This window comes from Equus quagga, chromosome 11 (assembly GCF_021613505.1).
Source record: "Equus quagga isolate Etosha38 chromosome 11, UCLA_HA_Equagga_1.0, whole genome shotgun sequence".
NCBI lineage: Eukaryota > Metazoa > Chordata > Mammalia > Perissodactyla > Equidae > Equus > Equus quagga.
In genome coordinates this window covers 5,867,724-5,883,480 of record NC_060277.1, presented here as the reverse complement: position 1 = coordinate 5,883,480, position 15,757 = coordinate 5,867,724, and the positions used below count along the sequence as shown (strand labels likewise).

Genomic DNA, 15,757 nt, shown 5'->3' with positions numbered 1-15,757 from the left:
GCTTTTATCCAACTCTGGCTGGGGGGGGTGGTAGGGTGACCGTCTTGAGAAAACCAGCAGTGGTGCTGTTTTTATAAAGGAGAGAGGGAGAACATTTTAGCAACTGGTTGGTCTTTATTAAAACAATAATTGCAAGATTTTTTTGAAGCAATTTTGCTATTAAGACTACTTTAAAAAAGAGACTGAAACCTCCGCGGAGATTTGGCCCCTTTCTGAGCTCCACTCTCCCAGGCTGACTTAGGGGTCATGGCTTACACACATGTATCTGTGACCACATTAGTCTGTAAAGTTTGTTGTTTTCTATGTCACTTGAGGCATAAGGGTCCCACATAACTGCCTCGTAGGTCACAGCAGAACGGGTAAAGAAGAGAACTTCATACCTTTCCCACTCACAGCTTCAGCCAGAGTTCTCTGTTTTAATCTGTTTTATGTATCATGGTTCCACATCAGATTGTATTTGAAGACAATGATCCCACCACCTTAAACTTTGAAAGATGCTTAAAAAAGCAAACCAGCCATCCCAGCTTTGAGACCAAAGGAAACAGGAGAATTAAGATGAGGTAAAGGTGTTACTTGGGACATCTTTGAGAAGATGCTACAATTAAAAAGAAAATCAAGTTATTGGGATAGGAAAAAAAAATCCAGTTAAAACAAGGGAGAGTTCCAGCAATACGACTTCTCTAAAGGAGCTGGAATAAAAGAACCCCAAACCAGTTCCGTCCGCTGTCCACAACTGCAGAGAGTTTAAGACTGTCAGTAGTGCTTTAGAATCTTGGCTTAGTCTTCCAAAATAATATTTTTTTCTTTAGCGTCTCAATTTCAGTGCATTAAGGTAGAATTTTTAAAAACTCCAAAGTTCAGTACATTTCTATAGAAAATAAAAATTATTTGGATTATGTTTATCTTTCTTCTAATTCTTACTCTCTCTCAATCTGGCAGAATATGTTGAGGTATTATGATTCCTAATGACAATACATTTAATTATTTGACTGAGTTTTACTTTTAGATGTATTAAAAATATGCTTTCCTGAAATATTCATTAAAAGGAAGATAGCTATTTTGTTCTTAAAGTGAATATTGCCATATTTCACAGGAACAGCAGACGCATCCGTAATCAGGAGGTTCTGATCCCAACTCACTTCTTCATTGTGCTGACAAGTTGTAAAGATCCGGACCAGGCTCCCTCACAGTGTGAAAATTTAGATGCTTCAGCTTTCATTTTGCCTCACAGGACAGACAACAGTGAGAGCTGTGTGGTAAGTAGCCTTTGTTATTTTACTTTAAAAATTGAAAATATGAATATAAGTATATTTGTGTGTGTCTTACATCTGACGTTACTGTGGGAGAAACCATAACTTGAATATATATGTACTTTGAAATTACAGGATGGTTTTATATTTGATCCTCTAAGATGACGTATCTTCGAAGATCACCTTCTCTATTAAAAACACTAAACGTCAGATCGAAATGTAAAAACTGAGTGCCTTCATGTAGCTTAGCTACTAAATTCTGGGTTTATTTCAAGTGTGAATTCACTCGTTTCAAAACTGGATTTATAATTCCAAAAGTGTCAGCCCTGTAAATTAATCTTAAGGTTGTGGTTAGGCAATATTTCAAATTAATTTTCTATATACCACTTCATTATAAAAAGCATGTTTGTCTCTATCTTTTCTTATTCTTTTGTCATTCCAGTGTTTGGAAATAATTGTTTTATGTTATCTTATTTGCTCAGAATTTTAAAAATCTGAACTGTAGCCTTTGAACATCAAGACTGCATTAAAATTTTAGCAATTTTTAAGGCTTTTCTTGTGGTGAGCCAAAATATTTTTCTTTCAGGGTACTTTCCAGATTTCCTAGTTGGTTTTTTTTTTTTCGTCCATTGAAGTTACACAAAGCAAGTCTATACCTAAGCTGGCAAATATATTTGGCTTCCCACCAGCCTCAGTGGATGGTTGGTGGATTCCTGGAGTCCTGGAGTCACAGGATCTTGAGGCCCAGTCTGAGCTTGGCAGGAGAGAGTACTGTGATTGCGCATTCATTCATTTATCCCTTCTTTGATCCAGTTATTCATTCCTTTAATACATACTTATTGCCAGGTACTGTAGGTGCCGAGGACCAGCAGTGAACATAACATTTAATTGGCCAGTCCTCATAGAACACATTTCTCACTATTTTTTGCTTATTCTTCAGAATTGAGTACAGAATAGCAGCATTTTAACTATTTGGATGCCTAACATTGGGCATCTAACTGCTAACTGGCCGGTATTGTGGACACTGTTGGACACATACCTAGTATTCACTTCTTCATTACTTTCTCTTCCTTGAGAGATTAAGTTGTCAACAAAAGAATCAGTTAGTGTCATGTTCTGCAGCAACTAACAGAGGACCCAGGTGCAGTGACTTGAGCAAGTGAGGGCTTCCTCGTGTAGCTGAGCCCAGAGGGAGCCAGTCTGGGCTGGTGCTGTGGGGCAGCAGCACCTTTAGGGATTCAGGAGCCACTGTCTTTCCTGTCCTTCTGCGCCACTATCCTTAGCAGTGTGGCCCATGCAGGCTCAAGATGGCTTCTACTTCTCTAGATGTGTCTGCACTCTGGGGCCTCCCCTCAAAAAAGAAAGCAGCAATCGGCTTTTGCTGACATCTCATTGACCGAAATTCTAAGTGCCATGACTGAAGCGTTGAGTTCCTTTTCCGTCTCTACCGTTCCAAAAGCTGTTGTGCCAATATCTGAAATACAAACATTTTATCAAGTTCTATATGACAGTGTACCTAGAATATGTACCTCGGTAGGGTGATGGTAGAATCAGAACTTGATTCCGAACAAGAATCAGAACAAGTTTCTTGATGCTAATTCCCATGTTCTTTCTACCATTCCATGTTGCTTCTGTTTTTGAATATTTTTTAACCCTACCCTGTTGCAGTTTCTTGCAGTACATGAGCATCTGTTCCAGGCATACTTTCCTCTTCCCAGATTTGATACATCTAATTAAACAAATATGCATGGTAGATATTAGATGGTGAGCTACTCAAGAGCAGAGATTATGTCTAACAAATCTTGTGGCGTCTGCCATTTGCAAGCCAAAGTGCCATGGATGATTGAAGTGGGGAGATGAGGAGGTTGTAGGGAAGTGGACTGACTGTTCTCCAGTGACTTTTCTTCTTTATGTCCCACCCCCTAGCACGGGAAGCAGGAATCCTCATGGGTTGAAGAGTTGTTGAGGTTACACAGAGCTCGGATCACAGATGTTGAACAGATCACTGGACTCAGCTTCTATCAAGAAAGAAAAGAGCCAGTTTCAGACATTTTAAAGTTGAAAACACATTTGCCAATCTTTAACCAAGAAGACTGATTTTTTTATTCCAAAAACACAGGATAAATCTTTTTGAAAGAACCTTCTATTTTCTACAGTCCTCTATTCACACTATTGCGTTGTTTGGAAACTGCCAACCAGTTAGACTGGGAATCCTCTGTGATACGACCATCTCAGGGAAGCTTGTGGCCTCAACACAGCAGTAGGAGAGTGTCCCTTTGGAGGCTCACACATGTTTGAATATGTGAGAGCTGTATGCGTTGTTCAAGTTTGGGGAAGAGAGACAGACCATACCAAAAACTGCTCCTACTTCTCTTCAGGGCAGAAGTAGCTGTGAACACTGTCTGGATGCCAGATAATTTGAATCTTCTTATCATTAGTAAACTTTTATGGAGCTGGCAAACACTAATGGACAGGATTGGAATAGTCCATGTTACATTAGTATCTTCACACAAGTTTAAAAGAGATTCTGGATTCCTTTTAACTTGGAGTTTCATTTCTCTTAGTTTTAATCCAAAAAAATTAATGGAAGCAAAAATATTTCTGAGGTCCTATTTCTGTCTTTTCTGTACACCCCCCTCAAAAGCCAAAATATGTAATCCTGTGTTATTTTTTTTATTGTGATTGGGCTTTTCCAGATTTATTGGCTCTAACAAGTTAAACTTTGAGGAAAGATCTGTGAATTGGTCATATCTACCTGTTATAAAATTTTATTCCACATTTGTGCAAAAGAAAACTATTCCCCTCCTGTTCACTGGTAATTAACATAGGTTGAAAATAGCTCTACAGGTGGTTATTTTAGACTGTTAAAAATGTGTCTTATCTTGGTGAAACTTCAGAGAACTTGTCAACATATGCAAAGTGTCATTTTTCATCGAGATGGTAGGAGTGTTGTCCTCCGTGTGCAAAAATAACCCGACCAGCAGCAGAGCTGTGCTGTGCTGAGCTGTTCATTTGAAGTTTCGTAGATTTGAAGAGAACGTGTTGTCATCACTTCCTATCTTCTTGGTGGTTATGATAAAAGAACTTGATTTCTCCTCTGTATGGACTATATGCTTTAGTCCCAACCTGTGAACCCTCAAATACTATAGTCCCTATTAGGCTGCTGGGGTCTGATTTAGGGGTTATATTAGTACACCAAAGATTTGTATTTGTCCTTTATGTGATACTCATTCTTCAACAGCCTTGGGATCACAAGACCTATAGATATTACAATTTGCATCTGAAAATTATTTAATAATTTAGAAAGTTTCATTGGTTTTTGTTTTAGTCTCACAGGTTTCTGAGGTTCTGTACATTGTTTTTTTTCTGGTCTGTTTTCTCTCTGTGGTCCAGATTGGGTAATTTCTATTGTTCTATCTTGAGGTTCACTGATTCCTTCCTCTGTCTAATGCACTCTGCTGTTGAGCCCATCCATTGGTTTTTTACATTTCAGTTATTGTATTTTTTATTTCTAAAATTTCCATTTGGTTCTTCTTTATATCTTTTATTTCTTTGCTGAGAATTTTTCTCTTTGCTGAGACTTTCTTACTTTTTTTGTTTCAAATATGTTTGTAATTGCTCATTGAAGCATTTTTATGATGGCTGCTGTACAATCCTTGTCATATAATTCCAATATCTGTGTCATCTTTGTGTTACCACCTATTGTCTTTTTTCATTCAAAAAGATTTTCCTGGTCCTTGGTGTGATGAATGATTTTCAGTTGAACCTTGGATATTCTAGGTACTATGTTATATGACTATGGATCGTATTTAAACCTGTTTTAGCTACCTTTCTCTGACATCACTCTAGCATGGGAATTGGGGGCACTGCCTCATTATTGCCAGATGTGCTAGAGTCCAGGTTCCCTACTCAGACTCCACTGACACTTGGGGTGAAGGGGACCCTTGTTCCAGGGCAGGGTAGAAATTCATCTCCCCAGTGGGTGTCCATTGATGCCTCCCTGATTGGGATGTGCTTGGCACCTTGTTACTGCTCCCACGTGCTCTCCATGGAAACTGTGGACAAGAGTGGCTGGGTAAGTTTTATTCTCAACAGGTGGGGAAGAAATTGCCATTTCCCTACTCAGCCTTCTCTGACACCACCACACTTGGGGCACCTCCCCGACCATCCTTCTCTGACACCACCACCATCCTTCTCTGACACTACCACACTTGGGGCACCTCTTCACAGCCTGGTGAAGGTGGAAGTCTAGGCTCCCCACTCCGTCTTTGCTGGCATGGGTGGGGTCATGATCTTTTCTGTGGTGTTTGGCTGGAGTCGAGCGCTTCTTGTTTTCTCTCTTGCTAGGCTCCTCCTCTCTGGTCCTTTGGCTAGAGAGAGAGCAGGGCTCTCAGGGCTTCTTTCCATCTGCACTTGTGGGCGTTTCCCGGTTGCTGACTTCCTCAGCTCCAGATCTGGGATATATGAGCTGAAAAGCAAACTTGGGGGAGCTCATCACAGTGTTGCTCTTGGGGTTCTGAGGTCTCTAGCCTGTCTACCTTCTCCTCCCCACCTGTCAGAATCTTCCTATGGTTGTTTTAGATATAGTATCCAAGCTTTTTATCTGCACTTAGCAGAAGGATATCTACTTCTTTGTAGAAGTGTCTCATTGATTTTTATATATTCTTCAAAACACATGCAGACACATGATTGCTTCTACATAAAGCATCTTAGCGGATCTTAATTAAATGGATGGATGCCTCTCCCCTTTGCCAGACACTGGGAATACAAAGAAAAACAAGTTACAGTCCCTACTGCCCTGGAAAGAGAGGGGAGGCAGCAGAAGTATAAATGATCCCTAAAGGGTGGCACATGTTACAGTGGAGCCATGGGTGGGGTGCAGGGAGCACAAAGAGGCACTGGGTGCTGCTAGGCAGTGTCAGCACTGGCTTCCCGGAGGTGGTGATGTTTGGGCTGGGACTTGAAGGGTGCACGGGAGCTCTTCAGGTGACCAGCTGAGGCAAGGGCATTCTGGCCTCCCTTGGATGGAGACATTTTTGGCATTTTCCCATTAACAACTACTTCTGATATTTTCTACAAGTGTCATTGTGACCAACTTATATAACTGTTTCAGTTTTTTGCTTTGTTAAAAGAATCTCCTGTTCTTAAAGGAAATGTCAGATTGAAAAATTCTGTGCTGACTTTAAAGGAAAAGACATCCACATCTGTTCCTACTTAGCTTTGTTTTTCAGTTGCTCTGATACGGTATTCTTTTTTTTCTGTTTTTGTCTCAAAAGAACCCCTCCTTTCACTATTTCATTGACTTAAAACATGGGGCTGCTCTCCACTTCCCCGATTTGAATGGTAAATTCACGACCATCTATGGAAACACCTTTATCCTACTTTTTTCAATAAAGGCTATTCTTTGTTTTCCAAATGACAGCAAAAGCTTTATTTATCCCTAATTTCACTTCCATGCCTCCAATCAGTATTTCTTAATTGAGGTAAGTAACTTCCACACAGAATTTCATGGCTAGTCAGTTCATTCATGGAGAGCGACGAACCAGGTGGAACTTAGAAATAGTTCTAAGAATCAGAGAAAAGAGGGCAAACCTTTGGGGGAAGAAGGTGACTGCTCAAGTTGCAGCAGGATAAGCAGATGTGGAGGACCCTGAGGCCAGCTGGCCTGTTCTGTCTGAGGAGATAGGACAGACGGGGATGGCGCTGACCATCTGCTCCTTCAGGTGAGGCCGTTACCCCTTCTGACTTTTGTCCATCATTAGCTGCGTCACTCTCCCACCCTGCTCTGTAGACACACGCTTATCTACCAAAGAAACTGTTGTTTGAACTTTGAAACTAAATGTGGCGGTTACACTTCATGCTCAAGCCTCTCTCAGGAATTTGGTGTGGGAGCTTTCACAAGTGTTAGGTAAAATGTTGCCATGGCTGCAGTCCAAGGACATTTCCCTTGTTTTTTGGGCCAGTCTAAATATTGTATGGTAGGAAAAAAAAACCTTCTACAAGATATAAGCGTCTCTAAGCTAAGAAATGTGGATTTACAAATAAAAGTTGTATGTACAGAAGCCTGGTTTCTTCCCTGTGTGGGTGTGTGTGTGTGTGTGTGTGTGTGTTGTGTGTTTAGAGGGTGAGGGCAGAAATGGGTGGTGGTGTTTCTCATGGGAGTGATACTGAGGTACAAGGGTTGTGGGCAACTAGCTACCACTGTATTGTTGGAAGGAGAAAAAAAGATCCAAAGTTCATCTCAGATTCACAGAGTAACCATCCTTTCTGGTGGGACCTATGTTCTTGGTTTTGGTATTTTAATTACATTTAATCATACTTCCAGGAAAAAACAAGTGACAGGCATATATAAACATCCTTCGAGTATTTAGAATGGTCTGAAACCAGAGGGAAAGTTTTCATCTTGTAACTTCCATAGTTTTTTTCAACATGAAATTTCTGCATTTATCTTCTCCATTACATTTAAATAGTGATTGAAGGAAAAATAAAGATAGTTACTAGAAATTGTATCCAAACCAGAAATCATAGATGCTCAAATATGCCTTAGCCTACTAAAAGTGAAAAAATGTCTGGGATGGGTACTGGATCCATGGGATGCCAAAGGAAGTGACAACCTAAAAGAATTCCCCTTCATTCCACCCCAATACTGTTGTTTTAAATTTAACTTCATCCCTGCCAATAAATCCTCAAATCAGGGGACAACTTGAGGATTTTAATAAAAATAACACATTCACTTAAAATTCATGTCCAATTTTACCATGTGTCGGAAATTCAGAACTCAGAATAGACTTCAGCTTTCACAGAATAGACATACGAAACGATTTAATGAATATCGACGAATTGAGATTTTTAGAACATTTGTTGATAATTTTGCCCCATGATGTCCAGGTATTTTTCACAATTAAAAATTTTTTATGCCTACGGTTGTGTGGCATCATGTTGGGTGTATTATAAAGGAAGTGAGGCCGGGGTCTTGGAACTGAAAGTTTATAAGTTAATAAAAGCTTGAGAGAATCTCAAAGAGACCAAAATTTTCTCAGTCCCACGAATGGATCTCATTGCTCAAATTTTCACAACTTTTGAACTTTCAGCTAACATTTAGCATTTTGGATTCTCTACCAGAAACTGTTCTATACCTTGACACAATCTTGCTGTCTTTGCTTTGAAGAGTTACTCACTTGTGTTAAGATCCAAACAGAAACAGGGTGTAAATCTGTGGGGCTTTTTGTCGTGTTCTGGCTTGTTTAAGATATCACCAGTTTAACTCAACAGCACGCTTTAAGACACTGCAGCTGAGTGAGAGGCAATTAGATCAAGAATGACGATAGATTTCAGAGCCGTGCTTACTGTTCGGCAGGGAATGAGGCATTAGGTGTAAGTTGGAGAACAGGACAGACGGGATGCCTGCTGCCTTGGTGCTCACTTATCAACATTCACCTTTATTTCAAGGTCCAGCCCAAAGCCCCTGTTCTTATGGCAACAATCCTTTCCTCCATACTCCTCAAGCACTGATCATGTGCTTGGACTCTCCTAGACACTGGAGGTAACAGATAGCCCATGCCTGCAGGCTCGTTGTGGTTATGTCGTTGCAACTAATTGCTCATATGTAATGCAATTTATTGTTCCATAACCTGTGCACAATGTGGTTAGATGGCCTTCTGACCTACTAAGAAATTGTACCCAGACCCCCCAGTGCTAGATCCAGATACATGGCTTGCTAAGGGCAGTCTGAAACCATAAAAGGAAAGAAAATAATTTCAAGGTGGTGTGGTTCTAGATATAAGACGATTATTAGCCTCCACTTGGGGCCTCCAGGGACCTGTCAGGATCCTATCCTCAAGAGAACACATACCACAAACCTCATAAGGAAATTGAGAAGCGCCAAGAAGCTGCACTATCTAAACATTTCCCAGTCTGTGGTCTCCCATTAAATTTACTAAGACGATATCCTTTGAGCTTGTTCCCCAAAACTGTAACTTTGATGATGTTTATGTCAAAAGTTATGTCTAGAGTGTGTTGTTTCACAATGACTGCAACGCAACACTTTTTCCAGTGGTTGTAACTCTCATTTGGCATTTAGCATATATTTCTTAAATTGGTAGATTCCGTTTCATGTATTTATTGTCTTGTCTCCAAAGTCATCTGTCATTGAGACCAGAAATAATCTTCATACCTGCTGTTTCTATCACAGTGTCTGGCATCTAGTCGTTGCTCAGTAGAAAAAAATGTCCAGACAAATGAAAACCAATGAGATGATCCTACAAAAACATCCATTTAAGGTAGCTAAGAAATCACAGGTTACAGAAATGCAGCTAGAGCAATCACACAAATATTAATTATTCTTTGCGTCCCTAGTTTTTAAGTGTCAGAAGGTATTTTCAATGGGATATTTTTTAAAGGAGTTCATTTATAGATATCTTCCTGGTGCACAATGCAGACTTTTTAAAAATAGTAAATAAAAGAGCAGAGTGCCTTTCAAGGGCCATTCACAGTTATTTCATCAACTTCATCCTGTGGAAAGCATGATGCCTGGTGAACTGAAGAGGAAAGAATGAACTTTTTAGAGTTTTGACATCTCAAATGAAAATCTCTCTACAAAGCACATAGGGTTTCTGCAGCAACAAGCTGCCGTTGTAAACATTCACTGGCAGAGGTGGGGATGCGTGGGCGCATCTCTTAGTTCTCACGTCTATCAACTCCAGGTGACATCTTCTGCTGTGAGGAAAAGCACATCAGCCTGGAAGGCAATAAGTAGCTGGTAGCAACCACATTGGAGCATCTGGAACAGATTTCAGGCAACTTCAGTTTACCAAGGAGGAGAGAGATTTTCCCACCCCTTCTTCCTGTCTTTGAAATTCAGGGCCATGAATCCAGCAGTGGCTAAGACAGTAGGGGACTAAGCAGGGTTAGGGATGGTGAAATCATCCCATCCGTCAGGTGTCTGATGGCAGGTTGGTAATGATTAAACTTAAATTTCCACATACCCAATGAATCAGTAATACGATTGTGATAGCAAAGATCTCTGAAACTAGGTCAAATATGATAACTGTAATAACTCCCCATTACTGGGTGCTTATTTTGTTCCAGACATTGTGCTAAATCATTTACACGTATCTTCTCAACAATTCTGTATGTGAAAATCCTAATCCTAACCCTGGCTAGTGAGTTATCCCTGGCAGGCATTTGACCCTAGGTCTTGGCACAGTTCGTATGTTTAAACAGTATGTCATATTGGCTCCTTAAAAAGCACATTGAAAATGTTCCGGTTCATCAAGTTCCACTCCCTCAGTAACTGAATTCTAAAACAGTTCTTCAAATAAATTTATTAGTAGTGCATTAATAGCATGAAATATCACCAATAAAAAAGGAACATTTAGAAACAAAGCAGAAAATGTTAACTTTCAATTGAAAAATGGGCAAAAGCCTGGATTAAGACATTCGTAGGAAAGAAATGCGAAAAGTGGAGAAATATATAAAAATGTTTTAGCTCATTAATTAATTCAAAGATATGCAAATGACGTATTTTTATGCTTACCATGTAGAGAAAGATTAAAAAGACGTCGATCTCCAGTGTTGCAAAGTTAATAGGAAGTCAGACCTTGAGAATAGTGGCCCAGGATGCTACAACATATCTGAAGGCAGTTTGATAATTGTGTGCCAAAAGCCTCAAAATTGCTCATAAACTATAACTCATATTTGAGTTCTTCTAATTTCTTCTGAAGAAGCCATTGCAGGAAGACACACAGTGATGCTCGGTCTAAATGGCTGACTCCTGTTAGAGAAGGGGTAAGAATATTGTAGATTCATGTAATAGAATATGCCTCTAAAATTCGATGTTTATCAAAATTTACTGAACAGGAAAACTTCGTAATATAGGAATTGAAAATGATGGCTTCTGAAATAGCATATGGTAATATATCCATTTTAGAGAAAAGAAAAATAGAATCCCTTTTTCCTCCTCTTTCCCCTCCTCTTTCTTCTCTTCCTCTACTTCTGTATCTCTCCTCTTCAGTTTCTCCATGCTCTTTCTTCTCTCTGGAGGTTAATGCACTAAAATATTAACAATGATTATATATGCATGGTGGGATTTGGGGAATCCCCACTGTCTTGTTCTCGTATAATGCATTAATTTTATAACCTGGGAAAAAAGCGCACCAGTGAAATTCATTTAGGCAAAAAATATTTTTAAATCTCAAAGTATTTGAAGTGTCTTTGCCCATATCTATATGTGTGGTAATGTGTCCAAATAGCAGAACATGTCCGGTCCCTAAGGATATTGAACACCCTGTAACTAGCAGCAGAGCGTTGTCTGACACAGCACCGAAACGTGAGAGGATGGTGCAAAAAGACTGGGCAGGGTTCTGCTCTGCTTTTCACAGGGTCTCTGGGAGTCAGAATCCTCTCTATGGCACTAACGACAACAAAGGATATTGGTTAGGTGCAGATTAGAGTCCATACGTCATATTCCTTCATTACATTGCTATTTGCCATGGAGATGTTAACACAATTCCAAAAGGCCCATTCTGACTTGAATTCTGCCATCCTGCACAAGACGTTTGTCTTTTATCATCTTCCTTTCCACTTTCAAGCGTTTCTGTCTTGCACCTGCCTGCCTCCCTTCTAGTCCCTCACAGAGGAAGTGTGATTCTTTTTCTTCAGAGCTGAGTCTGCACTTCCTCCAGGGCTCTGTTTTTGTAATTATTACCCTTGTTTCTCACGCATGCATCTGTGATTCTTGCCTCTGTGCCACTTCCGTCTCTCACGGTCTTCTCCTTTCTCTGTGGGACAGGACAAATAAGTGGCTAGTTCTCATTTCCTGACTTTATTTCCTCACTAACCTCTCCCCTTTTCTTTGAAACTTCCCTAAGTTATTTTCTGACCAGCTCCTTAAACCTCCCCCCTCTCATAACCTCTCTTTTAAAAAATGACAATGATTTCCTAATTGATAGATTTTATTTTTATTTGGGAAATTAAAAAAAATAATGTAAAGTGTGAGGAGCAGAATCACAGTCATCCCACACAGCCTCTTACTGTTAGCATCCTGTCTACTTTATTAGCTTCTCAATTATTGCATTAATCTTTTCCTTTTATGTTTTCAATCACTGTGATTATCTCAAGCATCCACATCTGCCCCTGATTTTGTTTTTCAGTGATGTTTATTCTCCTCTTTGCTATTGGTAACTTATTTCTATATTATTATTTCTTTGGGTCTGCTTTCCCCTCTTTTAAAATATCCTATTGCTTTATCATACTTTCCTTGGGTTTCTTTTTATTTATTCATCTTTCTATTCACCTGTTCTATAAAGCAAAGTATTTCTTCAGCATTTCTTATCATTCTTCGGCTTATGTTTTCTTCTAGGTGGAATAGGTGGCTCAACCCTCCATTCCTGCTTTCCTTCCATCCTTCCTTCCTTCCTTCCACCCTTCCTTCCGTCCTTCCTTCCTTCCCCCTTTTCTTATACTGTAGTTTATGTGCTGAGTTTAATGCCATTTCTTTTTATCTTACTCTTGGTTGACAGGCTATTTTACTCTAAGAAGGAGTGAATGACCATCTTCCAGTTGTGTCTGAGAGTCACTTGTTTTTTCATTTAAACTACAGTGTCCAGGAGGACTGTTTTGTGTCCTATCCATTTTTTGAAGCCCAAGGGTAGAGTAGGGGTGGGAGAAGAAATGGACGGAGGTTTTCTTAGAGTTTCTGTGATGGTTGGGCTCTTTCCTGCTTCAGAGATTGTGTCACACACACAGGTTCACTTCATCTGAGATATAAACAATTCCTGTGTTGAATGCTCTTGGACTTTGGCTCATTTCCTCAATTTAGTGAGTACCTGGGAGATTTCACATCTCTATCAACCCTATTTTCTCTGGCCCTGTCTCACTGGTTTTTCTCCCAAAGTCGTACCCATTATGTTCCCATTCATATTGTAGTAGATTGTTTACTTTTTCCATCCTGCATGCCTCTTCGCGATATGACTTTGCTGGTCTATCCTTTGAATGTGAGCTAGCCTTGTGATTCACTTTAACCTATAGAATGTGGCAGAAGTGACATTTTTCTAATGATGAAGTTGTCCACTGATGAGGTCACCTTCATCTTATGCTTTCGGCTCTGAAAATCCTCCTGCCATCATGTAAGGAAGCCCAGGCTAAACTACTGAATGACCAGAGACTACATAGGAGAGAGGCTCAACTCACAGCCTGTGCCAAGCCCCATAAGAAAGGAATGCCATCTTATGTCCCCCAGCGCTAATGGAGTTGCCGGATGACTGCTGCTGGATGAGTGGCCCCAGGTGAGACCAGCAGAAGAACCACCAGCTGAGCACAGCCACAGAATCATGAGAAATCTTGAGTCATTCTTTCAAGCTACTGCATCTTAGAGTGGTTTCTATGCAGCAATGTATAATCAGTACCTGAAAGTGGGACGTACTCTAAGTACAACTTAAAACGTGGCATTGGCTTTGGGACCAGGCAGTGGAGCAGAGACCAGAAAATGGTAAAGAGACTCTTGAAGGTGGCAGAAAGGACTACCTGAGTTACGTGTTATGTAAACTCGCAATTCCCCAAAATTTATCTCCAGTTATTGTGAAGCATCCTGAAGGTGATAAGGCTGAGTTAAAAATTGAGACAGTCATTTGTGTGTGTGTCTATTGATTCCACATTTAAAAGGACATGTTGATGCCCACTTGTGTGCATAGCAGCATTATTCATGATAGCCGAGAGGTGAAAGCAACCCACATGTCCATCAGTGGGTGAATGGATAAACAAAATGTGGTATATACATACAATAAAATATTATTCAGCCTTAGAAGAGAAGGAAAATCTCTCATATGCTGTAGCACAGATGAACCAACCTTGAGATATTATGCTAACTGAAATAAGCTAGACACAAAAAGACAATATTGCATGGTTCCATTAATACAAGGTAGCCAAAGGAGTCAAATTAATAGAAACGGAAAGTAGAATGGTGGTTACCAGGGGCAGCGGGAAGGGTAAGGTGGGGAGGTGTTCAATGGGTAAAGAATTTCCGCTTTCTAAGATGAAAAAGTTCTGGAGATCTCTTGCATAACAACGTGAATATACTTACTACTAATGAACTATACACTTAAAAATGTTTAAAATGGGGGCCAGCCCTGGTGGCCCAGTGGTTAAGTTCTGTGCATCCCACTTCAGCAGCCCAGGTTTGATTGCTGGGCATGGACCTACACCACTCTTCAGAGCCCATGCTGTGGCAGTGACCCACATACCAAATAGAGGAAGATTGGTAACAGATGTTAGCTCAAGGTGACTCTTCCTCAGCAAAAAAAAAAAAAAGAAAAGGTAAATTTTATGTTGTGTGTTTCTTGTTTGTTTTACCACAATTTAAAAAATAATGGGGGAGGAGGAGGAAGGACATGTTGACAGGTTAAGGGGTAGGTCCTGATTGTAGATGAAGAATTTGAAAGTTTATGAATGTGCTTCACAACAATAATAAATATAACAACAGTAAAAGTAACAAAAACAGTTGTCATTGTATAAGTATGCTTTTTGGTGAGGAAGCTTGTCCCTGAGCTAACATCTGTTGCCAATCTTCCTCTTTTTTTTTTTCTCCCCAAAGGCCCCCAGTACATAGTGGTCTATCCTAATTGTAGGTCATTCTAGTTCTTCTGTGTAGGACGCTACCACAGCGTGGCTTGATGAGCGGTGTGTAGATCCATGTCCAGGATCCGAACTGGTGAACCCCGGGCCGCTGAAGTGGACTATGTGAACTTAACCCCTTGGCCACAGGGCCAACCCTCCAATTGTCATTTTAGGAACATTATTAATTCTTTTTCTTAAAATTTTTTCAATTTATTTTTTTATTGAGGTGACATTGGTTTATAACGTTATGTAAATTTCAGGTGTACATCATTATATTTTGATTTCTGTGTAGATTACATCATGTTCACCACCCAAAGACTCATTACTATCCATACACATGTGCAAATTACCCCTTTCACCCTCCTCCCTCCCCACTTCCCCTATAGTAACCACCAATCCAATCCCTGTTTCTACGTGTGTGTTTGTTGTTTTTATTTTCTATTTATGAGTGAGATCATATGGTATTTGACTTTCTCCTTCTGACTTATTTCACTTATCATGATACCCTTAAGATCCATCCATGTTGTCATAAATGACCAGATTTCATCTTTTTATGGCTGAGTAGTATTCCATTGTGTGTATACACCACGTCTTCTTTATCCGTTTGTCCCTTGATGGGCACCTAGGTTGCCTCAAAGTCTTGGCTATTGTGAATAAGGCTGTGATGAACATGGGGGTGCAAGTATCTTTATGCATTCATGTTTTCATGTTCTTTGGATCAATACCCAGCAGTGGAATAGCTGGATTGTATGGTAGTTCTATTCTTAACTTTTTGAAGAATCTCCATACTGTTTTCCATACTGGCTGCACCAGTTTACATTCCCACCAGCAATGTATGAGAGTTGTTCTGTGAATGTAGGCATTGGATAAAATTGAACGTAGGAAGCTCATGTAGC

The 15,757-nt window shown here is 40.0% G+C and overlaps 1 protein-coding gene across 6 annotated transcripts in view; it reads left to right on the top strand.

Moving 5' to 3' along the window:
* LOC124247438 (ectonucleotide pyrophosphatase/phosphodiesterase family member 1) overlaps positions 1-15,757 on the top strand; it is a 194,605-nt gene that overhangs the window by 59,157 nt on the left and 119,691 nt on the right. For 3 of the 6 annotated variants that reach the window (XM_046676695.1, XM_046676697.1, XM_046676696.1), the window contains 2 exons: positions 1,094-1,256; positions 3,177-7,312. In XM_046676695.1, the coding sequence (XP_046532651.1) occupies positions 1,094-1,256; positions 3,177-3,347 (334 nt within the window). In that variant the 3' untranslated portion in view covers positions 3,348-7,312. Of the gene's footprint in view, positions 1-1,093; positions 1,257-3,176; positions 7,313-15,757 lie in introns of those variants that run through there. The other 3 variants (XR_006890727.1, XR_006890728.1, XM_046676699.1) reach the window with 1 other exon arrangement.